This window comes from Protomyctophum bolini (assembly GCF_963924005.1).
Source record: "Protomyctophum bolini genome assembly, chromosome: 21".
Lineage (NCBI taxonomy): Eukaryota > Metazoa > Chordata > Actinopteri > Myctophiformes > Myctophidae > Protomyctophum > Protomyctophum bolini.
This window is the reverse complement of record NC_137882.1, coordinates 26,198,062-26,217,663: the sequence shown is the minus strand read 5'-3', so window position 1 is coordinate 26,217,663 and position 19,602 is coordinate 26,198,062. Positions and strand designations below refer to the sequence as shown.

At 43.0% G+C, this 19,602-nt stretch overlaps 2 protein-coding genes across 5 annotated transcripts in view; both read left to right on the top strand.

Annotated features, from left to right (window-relative positions):
- Nucleotides 1–2,279: 2,279 nt before the first annotated feature.
- On the top strand, nucleotides 2,280–7,305 carry ropn1l (rhophilin associated tail protein 1-like; the record flags this gene model as incomplete). The annotated part of the gene is made up of 5 exons (XM_080793680.1): nucleotides 2,280–2,410; nucleotides 3,122–3,245; nucleotides 4,031–4,234; nucleotides 6,269–6,444; nucleotides 7,201–7,305. 5 exons carry the CDS (start codon nucleotides 2,280–2,282, stop codon nucleotides 7,289–7,291), a joined length of 726 nt encoding a protein of 241 aa, XP_080649806.1. The 3' UTR covers nucleotides 7,292–7,305.
- Nucleotides 7,306–10,687: 3,382 nt separating this feature from the next.
- The window catches only part of LOC308336207 (aspartyl/asparaginyl beta-hydroxylase-like), a 57,073-nt gene continuing 48,158 nt past the window's right edge, over nucleotides 10,688–19,602 (top strand). For 2 of the 4 annotated variants that reach the window (XM_080793506.1, XM_080793503.1), the window contains exons 1-2: nucleotides 15,608–15,813; nucleotides 17,755–17,838. In XM_080793506.1, the coding sequence (XP_080649632.1) occupies nucleotides 17,760–17,838 (79 nt within the window). In that variant the 5' untranslated portion in view covers nucleotides 15,608–15,813; nucleotides 17,755–17,759. Of the gene's footprint in view, nucleotides 10,854–15,607; nucleotides 15,814–17,754; nucleotides 17,839–19,602 lie in introns of those variants that run through there. The other 2 variants (XM_080793504.1, XM_080793505.1) reach the window with 2 other exon arrangements.

Below are 19,602 nucleotides of genomic sequence, written 5' to 3'. Positions count from 1 at the left end.
GTGAGTGTGGAACTAGTGGCCCTCTGGAGTGAGTGTGGAAATATATAGTGGCCCTCTGGAGTGAGTGTGGAAATATATAGTGGCCCTCTGGAGTGAGTGGAAGTATAGTGGCCTATAGTCTGGAGTGAGTGTGGAATAGTGGCCCTCTGGAGTGAGTGTGGAACTATAGTGGCCCTAGTCTGGAGTGAGAGTGGAACTATAGAGTGTTGCAGTCCCGCCCCCTCGAGAGACCCGGAAAAGAAATCCCCGTTCATTTTACTCATAGACTTTTCAAAAAGTATTTATTTAAAGAACCCCAGCCTAATTAATGTTACATGATGTATGTGTAGCAGCCGTAGCAGCTCGCTCATTGTGTCCCTCCCTGTGCGTGCGTGTCCGTTGTTGCTATGCAACACTGTTGACAAACATTTGGTTACTGTGAGTTTAGCAGCCTTTAGCGTTTAATTCCAAGACACTATACCGCTTCCAGTTCCACTCATCTCTAAACAACAACAACTCGGGTAAGATTACAGCTTCTTATAAACATTGATGATGATAATAAGCTTGTGTTGCTCTGCGTAGTAAAGCATAGGCTAACGCTGGTAGCCTACTATTATTGACGTGTAGTCCTACAGACTACAGAGACGTCGCTGTCCAAGAATGAGGCTCAAAGTGACAGCCTATAGACAAAGATGTTTAAGCATGCAGTGCAAAAGTAGGAGCAGCAAATTAAAAACGAAAACATAGCCTATCCAATTCAATACAATAATATCAGAAAAGAAAGCAGCATATAGATAATCGAATTAAAAGCTATTCGTTTTTGTCTTATAAAGTGGCTATATAAACCTAAATTGAAGAGATGTTTTATTTTTTATTTTGTAGTTCATACTAATTGCTTGTCTCCCTGATTCCTATGAGGTAATTACGACTAAGTGCACAGCGTAACTGCTTTCACTATGTGTTAAAATGAGGTAATTGTTCATCTCCCTAAATTATGAAGTCTGATTTGAACTTTTCAGACAAATGAAAAGTCCAAATGTATTCACTGCAGAGAAAAAAAAAGATCACCAATAAAGTGGCCTTTGGGTTTCATGTGGAGACCCCACATGATTTTACGGTGGTCTCCAGATGACAATGAACTGAATGAAGTGACAATGTAAAAGGACAACTTTAGTTTTTTTCCAACCAAGGTTCATGTTTTAGGTTGTTATTAGAGAAAGTAAAAGATGAGTGTACTTTTTTTTCCCCCATTTCATTTGAAAATCGATTTTAGCATATGGTCCAATATGTATTATTTTTTTTTACAAAGAAATACAAATACAAATACAAACAAAAGCTTGGCATACATCACATATATAAAATATATAAAGTACTTTTTTTACTATGTTAAAATAAGACCCTTACTGCATCAAAAGTTATCAACGTTATAAAATATTATGAAAACTTTTTAAAATGATCAAATAATGGCAAAAGTTATTGTAAATAGCCGATTGTCTATTTCCACAATATGTATCTGAACTGGAACAGAGTCAAACAAAACGTAACCAAAAACTCCTACAGTTCCACCATGTGCTTGTCAGCGTGGGACGTCCCCTGGATTCTTTCGGGGGTCGCAGCCTTAAAAGGTATAGATCCACTGTAATTATCAGGTCGTCAGTGATTCAACGAGTTACAGGCTTGTCCCATCCTCCTCTCTCACCGCGTCCATGAACCCTCGTCTTTGGCCTTCCTCTTCTCCCCCTCACCCATGGCACTTCCATCTTCAGCATCCTTCTCCCTATAGCCCTATAGCTCTCCCTCCTCTGTATATACAGTCCACACCATCTCAAACCATCCACAAGGAGAATCGTATACACTACTAGCATCCACAATTTTCTTTCTCCTTTTTGAGTGGTGCAACCACTCCTACAACCAGCAATGTGGCCATGAGCACGAGTATATGACTATAGGGTACCAGTAGGGGGCGCCAGAAACAGAGAGAGGGATAGTGCTGCAATGTTGCCTGCTAATGAGAGAGAGAGAGAGAGAGAGGTGTGGCGGGTGTGATTTTTTATGGAGGGCCAGTATAGGCTGACAGGAAATGGGGGGGGGGGGGGGACATGCAGTAAAGGCTGTCGGCATCGGGAGTCGAACCCGCGGCACACTGCCAGACTGGATTACCAGCCAAGGTCCCTGGACCGCTGAGCCATGGCCCAGGCCATAGCGTCCACGATTCTGACGACCCCACAGCACCTCGATCCTGTCTTTTCTCGTCAGCGTATTGTGATCTTTCTTTTTTCCCCTGTTTCTTTTGCAGAGCAATGCCTCTTCCAGACACGATGTACTGTGCCCAGCAGATCAACATCCCTCCGGAGCTGCCGGACATCCTCAAACAGTTCACCAAGGCAGCCATCAGAACCCAGCCCGGGGATGTGCTGCTGTGGTGTGCAGCGTAAGTATAGACTAGAGCAGGGGGGGGGGGGGGGGGTCGACCAATTAATTCAAGTGGATGGGAGGAGAACTCCGGTGACGTCTCTATACTCTGTCTAAGGCATGTACAGGTCTTTGCACCATGTCTCTGTATACTGTACGTGTGTATGTATACGCCTGTATTGTATTCGCTAATCCACGTACCTCGAGAACCGTTCACTCCACCGACTTCACATTTGACACATCACGCCCGTCCTTGAGTCGGATACACCGTTGTCCAGAACCAGCACAAAAGCCTCTGCCCCGGGCTCTGGACAGGGCCCAAATTAGCCAATTGATCACACCTGATCACCCCGAGATTGTGCATTATACATTCACCCTTTTGAAGAGATATTTTATTAAGTTGATTTGATACTGGATTAAGCCAAATGCCTGGTAATATTTATTGTTCCCCCCCCCCCCCCTTTATTCAATATTGAAGCATTTTTAATGTCTGTAAAATAATGTCCTTTTTTTGTATAGGCTACAGAGCACCACTGAAAAAGAGAGACCTTGGTCTCAATGGCTTTCCCTCTAATCTGTGTGTGTGTGTGTGTGTGTGTGTGTGTGTGTGTGTGTGTGTGTGTGTGTGTGTGTGTGTGTGTGTGTGTGTGTGTGTGTGTGTGTGTGTGTGTGTGTGTGTGTGTGTGTGTGTGTGTGTGTGCGTGCGTGCACGCTGTGTTGTGTTGTGCAGGTATTTCCATGCTCTGTCCAAAGGAGAGACTCTTCCAGTGAAAGACAGGCTTGAGATACATGTGGCCACCCAGAAGACAGACACTGGGCTGACCCCAGGTCTGCTCAGGGTCCTGCACAAACAGGTATAGTCACCCAGAAGACAGACACTGGGCTGACCCCAGGTCTGCTCAGGGTCCTGCACAAACAGGTAAAGTCATCAGCAGGGACACAACACACATACTGACCTGAGCCATTATAGGTAAAGATAAGTCCTGCGCTTTAATGGGTTAAAGGCAGTCGTGGGAGGTATAACTATGAAGTACATTTATGAAATAATGCTTTATACTTCTACTCTACTACACAGCAGAGGCAAATATTATACTTATTTCACAGCTTCACATACATTAAAGGGATTGTGACATAAACAAAACGTTTTTGTAATTTTTCTTATTTTTTGTTTTTGTTTTCTGACCTCAATTGCACCCACATTTCAAAAGGCTTTATTGGCATGATAAATATGTTCTACATATGCCAAAGCATACATACAACAAAACGAAAGTCAACATTGCGCACACAGAGACAACAACTCTCTGCGCACACAGAAACAACAACAAACATCCCAACAATAATGAACAACGAGCAATACAGTAACAATGAAAATAAATGAACAAACATAAACATAACAGCAACTTGAATGACCCTGTTCAGACAGATATACCTGTCTCTTCTGTCCACTGGCTGTCCCTCAGTTGATGACACAACTCCACATGTATTTTGCTGCCAAAACTGTGCATTTGGACTGTTCTCCCAGAACATGATATTGGAGTTATTAATGGTGGATTCAAATTCTTTAATATTTTTCTTTAAATTTAGGGAAGAATGATTCTCTGATGTCTTTATACTTCTCTCTCTCTCTCTCTCTCCCCAGCTGTCTCCGACGAGCCACGCAGACGAGTCGGTGCCGAGGCGGACGTGGTGCAGCAGGGAGGACCTCCGTGTGCGATGGAGGGGCGTGTGTCTGCCGGAGGAGCAGCTGCAGAGCCTGCTCCGTCTGGGGGACTTCACCACAGAGGAGGAGGACCACGTCGACTGGATGCACTTCTTCGCTCTGGGCTGCAGCGCTCTGGGAGGGGTGAGATGATGATGATGAATGATGCTGCTGCCATGGGGAAACCAAGGGTCCCCGGGGTTCGATTCCCATGTTGTGGAGCGAGACACTTAACCCTATTCTGACCTGAGATCAGATTCTATAACGCACAGAAGAATGGCGGTTCTTTAACGCATTTTGACCTGAGATCAGATTCGAAAAAGCTTGTAGATCTGCTATTTTTCAATAGTGCACGGCAACTTTGACGATAGTGAGGGCCACGATATGTCCACACTCACTCCAGTGGGGCCACATTGCATATTAGTGTCGTAGCAAAAATAGCTGATCTACAAGCTCAAAACGCGTCGCACTGCGACGCGTTTTGAGCTTGTAGATCGGCTATTTTTGCTATATTTGAATTGAAATCGTGAATATTTTTTGCCATTTTTAAATTGGAATCCTGAAGTAAATGTTTTATTGAATTTCAAATGGATTTAGTTATAGATGCAAGGTAAAAAGGAATAAAGTGTCCTTTAGTTACAGTCAGTGTGTCACCGTATCAAGATAACAGTCATCAGTCATCAGAGATAAAAAGTGTCCATGTTTATCCTGATTTTTTTTTTGCCAATTTTTAATTGGAATCCTGACTTTTTTTTATATGAGTCTGTATGTCGGCTATTTTCACCCACCGCGTCTGGACACCCGTATAATGTGACAAAGGTGATTCCTTTGATGAGGATGAGGCCAGGTTGAAAGTGGTTATAGGTTATAAGCTGTTTTTGTTTAACCTTTTATCCCAACCCATTTTTTTTCTCCCACCCAGTGTCAATTATCTAATGTAATCCTGGGCTCTACACTCCCTCTGCCAACCTGGGGAGAGCAATGGACTGACCTCATGCTTCCTTCAGTATAGCGTGTGGAAGGAACACGTTATTCCAAACAGTTCTTTTCCCCTCCGTCAGGGACCCCGGTTGGGGAGGCAGGGAGGCAGTTTAGGGATCAGGATTACTGCATGTTTTTTGTGAGGATATACCTACCCTAGGGGACACGGGGAGAACATGTGAGGGTACCTACCCTAGGGGACACGGGGAGAACATGTGAGAGTACCTACCCTAGGGGACACGGGGAGAACATGTGAGGGTACCTACCCTAGGGGACACGGGGAGAACATGTGAGGGTACCTATACCCTAGGGGACACGGGGAGAACATGTGAGGGTACCTATACCCTAGGGGACACGGGGAGAACATGTAAACTCCACACCGTTATATCTGTGGGTTTGTTATGAACATTGAACCATAACAAGATCATTGGAACGCGGGTTATTTCTTCCCAATTTCCTGAAAAGTATGATGGTTTTGAAGAAATGGCATACTCAAAATAAGGACACACACAAGCCCTAAAGTAGTTAAATGAACTAAACTGATTGTTAGATGTAGAGCAAGTTCTTGATTTTAACTAGAGACTGTTGCATGGTTTGACCACAGGAGGGCAGGCATGTTTCATCTTAACAGTGTTTTTATTTTCATTTAATTTTTTATCTCAAACCAATACATAAATACTGAGGGGGGGGGACGGACGGACAGTTACTTTTCAGGTAAAACAAGAAAGATCCTGTGTTTCAATGGATCCAAGGTTGTCAGTATATTTATAAAGTCCACACAACTTAATCTTCATTTATTTAAAACAAAATCTCCAAGCTCACATTATGATGCAACACGTTGTGGGCTTGTAGATCTAGCTATTTTTGCTATATACTTTTGTGTGACAGTGTGTAAAAAGTATAGGGCATTAGATTACAAAAAAAAACCCAAAACAATGGAGTTGCAAGGTTTCTGCCCAACAGCAAGTTAACAATATAAGAACAAGAGGCTAGAGCATGCGCTCATATGCATGTGCGCGCGCTCGCGTGTGGCTGATGTTCATGACTCCAATCAGAACTGTATGTCATGTCTGTGTGTGTGTGTGTGTGTGTGTGTGTGTGTGTGTGTGTGTGTGTGTGTGTGTGTGTGTGCGCGTGTGTGTGTGTGTGTGTGTGTGTGTGTGATGTGTGTGTGTGTGTGCGTGCCGTCTGTCTCAGAGCATCCACAGTGCACTGAGGGTTGCCTGTGAGGTCCTGACGGAGGACGAGGAGGGAGGCGCGGCGCGGATCCCCTTCAGCACCTTCGTCACCCTCTACACCTTCCTGGCCCGGCTGGACGGGGATATCCCACCCGACCGGGTGCAGGAGGTCCTCGGCGGCTTGCACACCACAGCGTAGGTGTCTCTCCTCCAACCTCGTCCTACCTCTACACTAGGGACCCTTGTCCCTTTTTGCAACCTGTAGGACTTATTTGACCCATTTAGACCTGGGAACGATTCTAAAAAAAAATCTTTCTACATCATGACAGTTTTCAGTTTTCAGTGAGGCACACTGTGTCACACACACACACACACACACACACACACACACACACACACACACACACACACACACACACAGCAAGTCAGCACACAGTCCAACTACTGCTGCGTGTCTTACTCTTAATCATTGACAAAGTGACAAAGATAAAGAAGGGAATACTATAGAATAAAAAGACCACAGCAAGTATATTGCTGCTCCACTAGACCACGTTACTGTACCAAACATAATTATACAAAATCTTCATATAATAGGTCCTCACTAATAATCATGATAAAATGGCACGATTTTTGTCTACTCAGTCGGACGGCTGTGGGCAGTTTAGAAACCGTCTTCCAGTGACATCATCATTAGGCAGATTATCTTTTAAACAATATTTTTCATTATCGTGAGAACGATGGCTTCCATTGCAACTTTTCAGGACTAGAATGCCTGCAGCTTTTATTAGCTTGTATTCCCCATCGATGATGTCACTGGAATTGTGCAATTTTTTCATGATTATTAGTGAGGACCTATTATATGAAGATTGAAAAGTGGTGAAGTGGTCCTTTAAGTAAATGCACTAATGACTTCCCACCACTGAACATGGACATCTTTAACATGTGTTCCAGGGAGCAGCAAGCAGGGATGATAAAACCACTGGACTTCATCCATCTGGAAAACCTGGACCGAACATCTACTGCTTACAGCGGACCGGACTGAACAGGGACTTATTATAACAAGGCCTGAAGGTCTGCGTGCGTGTTCAGTGTGCAACTCTGAAGGTTGACTGGTCTGAGGCCCAGGCCACACGTATATGGATCTTTTGCTAAACTGATATTTTCGTCCTCCGTTTTAGAAAAAAATCCCTGCCCATACGACAGAGATATCTGAGTCCACACACACACACACACACACACACACACACACACACACACACACACACACACACACACACACACACACACACACACACACACACACACACACACACACACACACGCAGAAACACATTGAACACAGGATAAAATCACTGCAGTAGCAGGTTTCAATTGTAGGCTATATTGTATTTGATTTCATATTTACACTTGCCAAGGTGCCAATCATATTTTTTAATGAAGGAATAAGTAGGCTTATATATTTATTATTGGATGCAGCAGAGCAGAGCCTTTGCTCGCTGCAGTTGATGCAACATATGATACGTTTTAAAGGTAGAGTAAGTGATTTCACTCAAAAAACCTTAGGTTTCGTTTTTGGCTGTGGGACCTAAGTCTTCGTCCAATCAGGATAGAGAGTCAAAAATGAAACCTACGGTTTTTTGACCCCCAGGGGTTAACTGGGGACAGGGAGGAACTCCTTTATGGTCAGCACACTCTATAGTAGAGAGGATTATCACAACAAAACAAAAAAATACGTGATATTTGAATTAAGTGAAATCACTTACTCTACCTTTAAAGTTGTTATTGTTATCAGTGATATATAAACATGAACATTAGTTGCAATGCGCCGCAAGCTGCATTTCTCACCTAATTATAGTAAAAAATGATATGCGCTAATGAGCGGTGACATTGTTTCTCAAAAGCTCCGTTTCACACATGACTATAAGATCCACTGATCTGGATGTTTTCGAAAATCTTCACTTATTTATCCGTTTCCAAAAACCTCCGTTTGAGTGGCCGAAAACGCCGTTTGCGTGTAGCTGAAAGGCTGAAAATAATTCAGCAAAATATGCATATACGTGTAGCCTGGGCCTAAGAGAGATTAAAGAGCCATATGATTTCTTGTCGTTTTAGTATTCTACTAATTTGATGAGTCACCTGCCTTATAGCAGCAGGTGTCAGCAGACTGACACCACATAAGACAGGAACACCCAAAAACGTCACATCCGGTTTTAGCCCGGGGTAAGAATTTTCTATGGCTGCCAATGCAACTTTTTCCAATCCTTAATCACATACGGACAAACATCTATGCCGATAATATCTAACTTGCGGAGGTAACGTGCCTTGTCCACGGGCAACAGATCTTTCAACGTATGGCATTGCAAATACGTTTGATAATCGATACTCTGCGCAATATTGTTTTGGAAATGCCGCAAATTGCATTGCAGTGAACGAGAGCAAATCACAACTTCCCATGGGGGTGGTGACTCCGCCCTGAATACGCGCTGTGGTGTCAGTCTATATAGAGGATATGCGCATGCATAAAGTGAATGGCAGATTGAGTGGCAAATTGAGTGGCAAAGTGAGTGACAAAGTGAATTTAATGTTGTTTAAAGTCATTTAATGCAATCAAATAGGACTTTTCTGTTTGGATGTATGGGCTGTCAAGGCCAGAAAGTTATTTGGATAAAAAGGCACCATTTACCATTTATTTGACATTGAGGTGCCCACTGCCCACATAATATTCCTTATAGTGCCCAAGCTGTTCTTCGGTGGCATCGGTGCCCACTCTTCCTTAGACGCTTCATTAAGACAAATAGAGCTTTATTCATTGGCTAATAATATGTTTTAAGAGTTTAATTGTTGAGACAATTTGATGATAAGGTTTGGCTGCCCATCGTCCATTACCCGAATAGATTGAATAGGTACCTATTAACGTAGTAACGGCTAATGGAGCACTGCGTCTATCGTCATCATTCAAATCAGTTTTTGTTTTCCATGACAGCATTTCATCTTACTATTTTATTTTATGCAGTGTCACTGAGCAGTAGCCTATATGGGTGGGTTTTATTTTCTGTCTTATTTGTTCTTGTTACTTATACTTACTTACGTTAGTTACGTACTTACTTATACTTAGCCTACTACTATTGTATAATAGGCCTACTTGTTATTTTATTAGACAGAAAATAAAATTGCTCTCGTTGAACAGAAACAAAAGATCTCTTTAAACGGTTATTTTGCTACCATTTGTTCATATAGTCTGTCAATTAACTTTCAGTTCGTTTTTAATTTGTTTCTAAAGTCTGTTTGGTATTTCATTACATTGAAAATGCTTGACGTTTTTAACATTTCTAATCTTAGTTTCTAAATCTGGTTTAGTTTGGGACAAGATCAGGGCAAGATTCAACAAGATCAGCAAAAATAGAAAGTTGGAGGAAAAAGGCAGATCTAAAAGCTCACAACGTCTTTCATATTGACGCGTTGTGAGCTTGTAGATCTGCAATAGCGTAAGGTAAGGTTCCGCCCCCTGGGTGTCCACCAGTGTTGCCAGGTCTGCTTATTAAAAGCGAATTTAGGCTTGTTTTTCTGTAAAGTCACTTACTAATAATATTGGATTTTCTTTTCTTTCTTTTTGTTGTTTATTTGGGCTTGCTTTTTAATGTTTTTTAGGTTGTTCAAAGAATGTTGTTCTCAAACATTTTCATGTCAAGGAGGACCATCAAAAATTATAGCCTAAAACTGAATTGTGTTCTATAGCCTACATTGTAGGCTATAGTGCTCAAATTCGTCTAGATATTGATATTGCTACCGTATTATCAAATAGCAGTGCTAAAAAAATATGTCTATGGAGGCTACATTTACTCAAGTACTGTATTTGAGGTTTTACTCCACTGCATATAGTTACTAGTAACTTTGTGGATTTTGTTACAAAATTGGATTTGCCTACAAAACATATGCCACATAATATGCAACTATACTTCCACATACTTTGTGCTAGAAATTTTGTTCAAACTTCAACGTGTTCAGCTTCATGCAGTAATTTATGCTTGTATAGTTTTATTTTTACAAAATGTTATTTAGTTCATAGTTTTTGCACGAGGTATATTTGTACGTCTCTAAATGTTATGATGAATTGAACAAGGTCGACCCTCTTGTGAACAAGTGTAGCGCTGTGCTTTATGGTGTCGTCCACTCACAGTTACCAGTTTTTGTATTGAGTTGTGCTTGAAATGTATTGTAATTCTGCACTGTCAATCAATCAATCAATCAATCAATCAATCAATCAAACAAACAAACAAACAAACAAACAAACAAACAAACAAACAAACAAACAAACAAACAAACACTGGGCTTGTTTCTTTTGTAGACCCTGGTTGCTTATTTCTCTGGCGACCTGGCAACGCGGGTCCGCTCCGCTGCTGCAGCACAGTGGTCGTTGAACTGAACTCCTGCCTCATCACCACCACACAGTTCTGTCTCTGATGCTCCTGCATTAATACGAACGCTCCCGAGCAGCACATTAATATTATAATAATCGATAGTATTTTTGGGATCGATACAGTCGGCGTTGCAGGCGGCAGCCACCATGGCCCAGAAGAAGACGAACAAAACCCACAACAAGAAAGGTTTGTTATTCTTTTAACGAAAAGACTACATTCACTCCTTTTTTTGGTGTTGCAACAAATCTCGCGAGAGTCGCCCCGAAAAAGAGCGGACCTACAAGTTCACAAGGCGTCGCGGGAGCGACGGCTTGTGGGCTTGTAGGTCCGCTCTTTTTCGGGGCGAATCTCGCGACACTTCATACTTTTTTGGGAGAGAATTCTAAAGCAATGCTGCGGTGTTTTTTAATGTTGTGTTGACTTGACGTTATGCTTCATTCAATGGGCTACAGCTTTATTGACGGACTGACTGGGACTATATGACTGGTGAATGATGCTAGCGTTAGCATGCCGGCTGCTGGGTTTGTGACTGTGGTTTATCAACTGTGAGAGAGCAATAGACCATAGATGATGATGATGCTGGTACTGCTGCTGTTTGTTAGCTACATCTGGTGCTAGCTGGAACACCACTGTCTGCAGAGTGCAGACTACCAGTCTGAGACCCCCTTTCAACCGGTTGGTTCTCAAATGGGAAACGGTTCAGTTCTTTTTGGTTCTTAGTCCATGAGCCAGAGCTCATGATACATGATTAACCCTTCCACAGTAGTAGCTTTTTCACATTTTCTATTTTGTATATTTTCCTACAGAATGCCTAATTTGCTTATTTAAAAATTGTAATTAAATAAGTCATTGTCTTCGTGTAAGTACTCAACTGGGGACGTTTCATGGTGATAACAATCTAATATAGGTATAGTTTTGCACACTCAATTCATAATTAACGTTCCAATTTTGGAGCTCTGGCTCATGGACTAAGAACCAAAAATAACTGAACCGGTGGGAACCAACTGGTGGAAAAGGGGCCTGTATGGAGACTGGAGCTGTGTCTCTCTGTGTCTGTCAGTCTTATCATTTACATAGTATTATACATAATGTTTCATAATTTATTCCTAATACACAGCCATAGAATAGAACACTCGTATCCGCTCCCGGTTTGCAAAGAGACACGATGTGTTACAGGTCTGACAGGAATGAACCAGCCACTGTATCAAATTTAATATATTTTTTGGTGCAACCACTCCTATAGACGGCTATATGTGTCCCTGGCTGGCTGTGTCTCTGTGTCTGAGCATGGGTATAGCATATTTTCAGCACCAAGTCTCACTGTTGTGCACACACACACACACACACACACACACACACACACACACACACACACACACACACACACACACACACAGTCCGATGTCACTGATCCATCAAAAACCTGCTGTTATGGTACCTTTCTTTGTCAGATTTGTGAATGCTGTAGACTCTAGTTAATTCACATGACAAGTAGAGTTTGTGACGGTGTTCTATTTTGACAGTAAAGTTTGCTGTCCTTTAGTGATGGTCTTTTGAATAAAACTCCATTTGACCGTTATCTGAAATGTTGGCGTCATAATTTAGTTCTTAACCATTCACAGTGCACAGCCGTGGTAAAGCTAAATAGCATTCCATTTTGCTCTGGTTTTGGCTAGATTCAGACAACTTTCTTTTTGTTTTCGGATAATTTGGTTTAGTCACTGGACTAAACCAAATTATCTGAAAACAAAAATAAAGTTCTGGAGGCTGTGCTTTGTGTTCGAGTCCCAGGGCCAACTGGCTGAGGGGACATCTAGGCTTTCACAAGCCGTAAGGAACGCTATCTGGCATCTAGAGGTTCTTCCGTTAATTTCCGGTGTCCCTATTCGCCAATAGGACTGAGTAGCCTGGCCCCATGAAGTGAACGGAGTTGTCGTAACTCTGTCTTACTCTATGGCTCTGGAAATTGACAGCCCATTAATTTAACCTGATTCTTGTATTAAACAACATTAAACCCGCTGTAACTCTTAAGTACTGGACCCTCGTCTGGTTCTGACAGACAGGTATAGTGTGTGATTATCCGGTTGAAGTATTCCTTCGGTACGGCGACTGCGGCGGCGGGGCCCGGGAGAACAATAACGTGACACGAGACAGTATCACGCTAAAGGTTCACAAAGTTTATTACACAAACAGGAACATATATACTAGTGCTGGATCATAATGACGTGACAACAAGATATGAGACATAATAACGTGCCTATACTGCAGCAAGACGGACCTTGCTGTCGTAGTCTAACTCTAGTATGCTACAGTTCAGGCAGTACACAATACATATCAAGTACACTGTGTCTCACGTTCAAGTACACAGACATGGGCTCATTATAACATAACACCCGCCACGATTGCAGTCGTAGCTTGCATTATCCTCTTTGTATCTGTCAAGATTTTGTTCAATATAATTCTCAGATCCACCGATAAATATCGTGAAACTAGCCAGACTACGCTTGTAGATTGTCTATTTTCACAATGTCCGCCTCTTTCTTACGTAATATTGCACAATTTGGCATATTATAACACATCTTAAAAAGTAATGAAATTGTCACCGATTAGGAATGTCATTCTAAACAGATTATATGAATGAACAGGATACAGTATATTGAGTACACAATGCAACCTTTTGTTTTTACAATGGTGGCGAGTTGCACATCAACTTGTGTCCTCGTAAAACGCATGTGACCCTGGATCTCACAAACATCACTGAATCGGTCACAGTCACCGACACAGACACACGCACACACACACACACACACACACGCGCACACGCACACGCACACGCACACGCACACAGGGAGAGATTACAACTCAGGACAGAAGTTGTAATGGGATAGGTGTGCTTGTCCCAGATGATTGACATGGGAAGGCAATAGAACTACCTGACACCTCATCCATCAGAAATTCACACATTCCTTCTGTTGTGGAAATGTAACCGAAAAGAAAGACATGGTATTTTTCTATTGCCTGGCATTGATAGTTGTCCACAACCTGTGTGAGAGTGACTCTCCCACTACAGGGCCCAGAATGCATTGTGAGTCAGTGTCCTCGTCACAATAGAAAGACCATGTGAACAAGACAAGACTAAGTGTCATATAGCATCAAAACAAACGTTAAAATCTGATGTGTTGACGTGGTGGTTTCCGTTGCCATGGTGCAGAGGGAATTAGATTGGTGGAAGCTGCGCGCTATCATGGGCGACAAGCACTCTAATCCCCATCACACTTGGGAAGGTTGGGAAGTTGAGAAGTTTCAGCAAGATTGGGAAAACAGTTTGACCCTCTCTCCCTCATCAGCATTAATGAATGGTATAAATGTGTGCATTTATATAGCACCTTTATCCATGGCGCTTTGCAGAGATTGTGCAATGCATTCACCCATTCACACACCGATGGCGGGGGAAACCATGCAAGGCAAAATCGGGAGACATTTGGGGTTCAGTGTCTTGCTCAAGTATCCTTGAGCAAGACACTGGAGGTTTGAACTGGGAACCTTGTATTGGTCACTCTACCCCTGGACCACCGCCAATGAATGAATGGGTGAGAATTGGTGGGTGGATGAATGGGTTAGTTAGTTAATTAATTGCATTAATTAATCAAGTAATTCATGAAATCAGGGTTTGTCCCTTTGATACAGATCAGTTAACAGTACAGTTATGTAATGCTGGGCAATTAACTGAAAATATATCGCTTATGTAGATTAATCGAGATGCAGGTTTTTTTGGGCTACTTTTAAAGTTATGGTAACCGGCCGATGCGACAAATGTGGGGCAGAGTGTAAATAAATAAAACGCCCCTAGTTAAAAATCACTATAACGATACGATAGAAAGCAATATATGATTTGTTTTTAACACTCATCTTTTAATTATCATCATTACAAACTAATAAATGAACCCTTGTAAAAATACAAAGTTGTCATTTAACTAGGGGCGGGGGCATTTTTTTTTACACGCAATAAGATGTCTATTTTTGTCTCCGCACGCCTGAAGGCATGGAGATCAGAGAACCTGCTCTGACCCAAATTTTTCGGCCATCGGCCAGCTCTGGCATCTGCAACACTCCGACAGATGCGTGGCTGGTCAAGACTCACCCGTTGGCTCCCGACATGGATTGCTGGTTAAAAGTCACCCGTGTCTTCCTACCCAAACCCTAACCCTATGGGTATAGGGTTGGGGTTTGGGTTTGGGGTAGGTATAGTCTTCCCTGTGAGGTTAGGGTTAAGGTTAGGGTTTGGGCAAGGTGTCGGGCTACTAATGCCTGTGACGGACTGTTAGTATGTCGGAAACCAGAGTAATAATAGTAAGAGAGTGGCGACGCTAGCGTTGACTCCCATTGTAACAATGGAAGTGCACATTCTATCTCAATGGGATAGTTCCAGCCATAGGAGCAATGTTTGGAACTATATAGCCCATAAAGGCACCCGCTTTGCGGCGAGATCAAAGAGTGTCGCTACTCTAGTCTCTACACTCTCTGTAGAGTCTACACTCTACAGTCGGAACAAACACATGCATGCACCCTGTCTCTCTCTCTCTCTCTCTCTCTCTCTCTCTCTCTCTCTCTCTCTCTCTCTCTCTCTCTCTCTCTCTCTCTCTCTCTCTCTCTCTCTCACTCACTCACTCATACGCACACACGTGCACACAAACTATCTATATCCCTATTTCTCTCACCCACTGTCTTGTCACTCTTTCATTCTCTCTCTCTCTCTCTCTCTGTCATACACACACACACACACACACACACACACACACACACACACACACACACACACACACACACACACACACACACACACACGTCACACACACAGTCACACACACACACACACACACACACACACACACACACACACACACACACACACACACAGAGACAGACAGCGTTTTGTCAGCTCTAATAATAGTTGGTATCAGGTTGTTCTGGGAGAGCTGCAGGGAGGAAGGGAGAGGTGTTTGTTTCTCCCTCTCTAACTCCTGTGTGTGTCTGCGCGTAGATCCATTATTCTACCGTTTTCTTTTGTTTTCTTTTGTCGTTCATTGCGCGGGAGGATCGAGGTCGTACGTGGCCCCTGAAGGTCGTTGGTGTGGTCCCTGCAGAGGTCAGAAGGTCATGTATTTGTTATTGATTGTTGATTGATTTCTTATCAGGTAGATCAGTAACTATAGGTGCAAGCATTCAACCGAGTACTGTATTTATTCAAGTACATTGAACGCATTCAGGGTGGGAACCCCTTTTGGTCTTTTTTAAAGTATGATGTTATACTTTAAGCTATTGAAAAACAGCATATCTACAAGCTCATAGCGCGGCACTGAGTGCCGCGCTATGAGCTTGTAGATCTGCTGTTTTTTGAAAACTCGTGAAAATGTGGCCCAAATCTTTGAATATATATATTCTTTTCAGTTTTTTTAACTCGTATCTTTTCAGATGACGGTTGGTGGCCAATTACATATCATTTTTGTGGTCCTTGACATGAAATAGTTTGAGAACAACTGATATAGAAACATAGTTTTTTTTTTACTCAGGTCTAAATTGGTTTTAAAGCAGCCTTAAAGGGCCATTCACACTGAGCACTAGAACTACCGTATAACTGCAGCCAGCCAGCGGTGTTGTTGAGCAAGCCCCTTGTGGCACCTGCTAAAGTGATTACCATAATGACAGTGCTTTTGGAGAGAAATGAAACCGATTCCAGTCACTTTAGACTAGAGCACCGCAGTGTGTGTGTGTGTGTGTGTGTGTGTGTGTGAGAGTGTGTGAGTGAGTGAGTCTCTCTCCCCAGCTGGTGCTTGTTGACGCTCGTTAACGTCAAGGCCTATACATTGTCAAATATAGGTCTACATCTATTCTAAGGTATAGCAATAGACACGTTATCCTGTTCATTACTGTGCACAGATGTATACATACATCTTTGTGTTGTGGCCCCGGCTTAATCCAGTTGAAAACCCCTGAAAATATATATCACGATAAATATATATACGATAACAACGATTATTGCCCCCATCCCTAATCTGTGGTTCCTTCAGGCTTTTTTCCTGGGATTCTCCATTGTTCTACTATAACTACTACGGGGGCTCTGCCAGCCAAGGATCCTCTGGTGTTCTGCTGGAGGGTTCTGTTTTAAGGTCCAAAGGCCTGGAGGGTTCTGTGGGGGTCTAAAGCCCCCCCCCCCCCCCCCCCAAACCTCAAATGACGTCACATTGCAGGCTCTACAGAGCCGAGCCGACTTTTATTCGGCTCTAAAATAGGAGTATGAATCGGCCCTATAAGGGGTGATGCATGGCTGAGACGGGGTGATTAATCTATCGACGACGACCACTCAGCCATACATTGTCCCGCTTTGTACACGGCTACTTAATACATGTCTTAATACATGACTTAATTAATGCATCGACCCAAAACACAATGAAACGAGGTATTTCCTTGCTTATGGTAATGAAAGTGTTCCATAAGTGTCGCGCCGGCCGGCAGAATGGATTGAGGAGCATTTCACTTCAATGGAAGTTGCTCAGTGTCACCCGGAAGAATGACGAAGTCTCCCGGGTAGTACACCCTCGAGCGTTGATATGATTGGCTGGTTCCTATCATAGTACCCCTCGAGCGTTGATATGATTGGCTGGTTCCTATCATAGTACCCCTCGAGCGTTGATATGATTGGCTGGTTCCTATCATAGTACCCCCTCGAGCGTTGATATGATTGGCTGGCTCCTATCATAGCACCCCTCGAGCGTTGATGTGATTGGCTGGCTCCTATCATAGTACCCCTCGAGCGTTGATATGATTGGCTGGCTCCTATCATAGTACCCCTCGAGTGTTGATATGATTGGCTGGCTCCTATCATAGTACCCCTCGAGTGTTGATATGATTGGCTGGCTCCTATCATAGCACCCCTCGAGTGTTGATATGATTGGCTGGCTCCTATCATAGTACCCCTCGAGCGTTGATATGATTGGCTGGCTCCTATCATAGTACCCCTCGAGTGTTGATATGATTGGCTGGCTCCTATCGTAGCAACCCTAGCGCTGTTCTTGTGGTACCGTTGCAGCTGAGATGGAGGTACTGAAACAGGATGGAGATCAGGTGTCATCTGCTGCTCATCAGGAGGTGAAAGCTGTGGTCCAGGACCCAGGTAGGGCCGTTCCTGGAACGGACTGACCTGGTGTGGAATGGAATGGAATGGAATGATCAATGATTCGGGGCTTAGGTTGTAATGCTATGGAAATACATTTGAAGTGGACTGGAATGCATGGGAATGCTTGGATTGGTTTGAATTGATTTGGCTTGGCTTGGCTTGGACTTGCACTGGAAGGGCTTGGATTTTTGGTTTCAATTGTGATATTGATTAGCGGTATTGTATGGATTGGTGTGTGTGTGTGCGTGAGACGTGCGTGTGTCTGTGTGTGTTGTGTGCGTGCCCTGGTCTACACCAGGGCTTCTCGATGTGCTTGGCACCCTTGGGTGCCTTGCTGCAAGTAGTAACAAAAATAGTAAAAAAGAAAAAGAAAAACGTTTAGGGATAAGAGGCAAGGCAACGGCGAAAGTATAGGGCCTCAAGTGCCTTCCACAAAAATATATGAGATATACAAGCTCACAACGCATCACAACAGATCGGCTATTTTTTGGTGAATGTTACCTCTAGTAATGCTGGGGTTTAAGTGGTTAAATGCAGAGTATATAAAACGCTGTGGATGAAGAGGTTATTTATTTACAGCAGTGGTTTTCAACCCTTTTCACATCAAGGTCCATTATTTATTCAGCACTAATTGTGTAGACTTCTTGTAAAGGAATTAATGCCAGATGTTTAACGATAAATTAACTCTTGAGTGCGTAAAATGACGGCTCCATTTGGTTTCATTTTACACTGGGGACCACCTGGAAACCCCCTCAGGAAGAACCCCCTGGTTGAAAACCACTGATTTACAGGGATGACCTTGAGGCTTGAGGTTTGAGGTTTGGCATGGACTGGTTTGGTGGATTTTGGTGGTTTGAATTGATTACAACATGGATTGGATTGGTGGATTGGATTGGCATGCTGTGTTTTAATGAGGCTAATATCATGCGATCCGGCAGCAGATGTAATAATGGCTTTGACGGTAATCTGCGACGATTTTTGTCCAACCACGAAACGGCAACCAATGGGTGCGAAGAGGGGCACGACCACGGGGGCGGGACTCGACAAAGGGTGAATTGGGGCGGACACATTTAGTCTGCATGTAGCCTATGTGAGAGGTCAAAGGTCATGTCTCACCTATAGAAACAGAATCGGACACAAACTTCTTACCTGATGGTGGTCAAGATTAAATTTATCCCCTGAGCGAGGCTCTATTAGCTCAATGGTCGGCATAGACCATAGGTTCAAATCTGGGCTAAACGTAAAATGAAGACCCCTGATCTATTTGTGTGAGCTATGTTGTTCATTTGGCGCTGTGCTCTATATGCCAACCAATCAGCTGTTCACTACCATTCTCCCTCTGTATCGGGGTCATGTCAGCTCTCTGTTGATTTGTCATGCTGACATAGTTGTCATATCAGTCATTGCATATGTCATCGCGCACACACACACACACGCACGCACGCACTCACGCGCGCACACGCACAGTCAGATGTCACTGATCCATCAAAAACCTGCTGTTATGGTACCTTTCTTTGTCAGATTTGTGAATGCTGTAGACTCTAATTAATTCGCATGACAAGTAGTTTGTGACGCGGCGTTCATTTTGACAGTAAAGTTTGCTCTCCTTTAGTCATAGTCTTTTGAATAAAACTCCAATGTAGTCATATTTCAGATTCAGACAGTTATCTGAAATGTTTTTGTTTTAGTTGACTTATCATGTTTTATCGTGAGAGTTTAGTCAGCTAAATCTACAGTTGATTTAGTCAATTTAAAAAATAA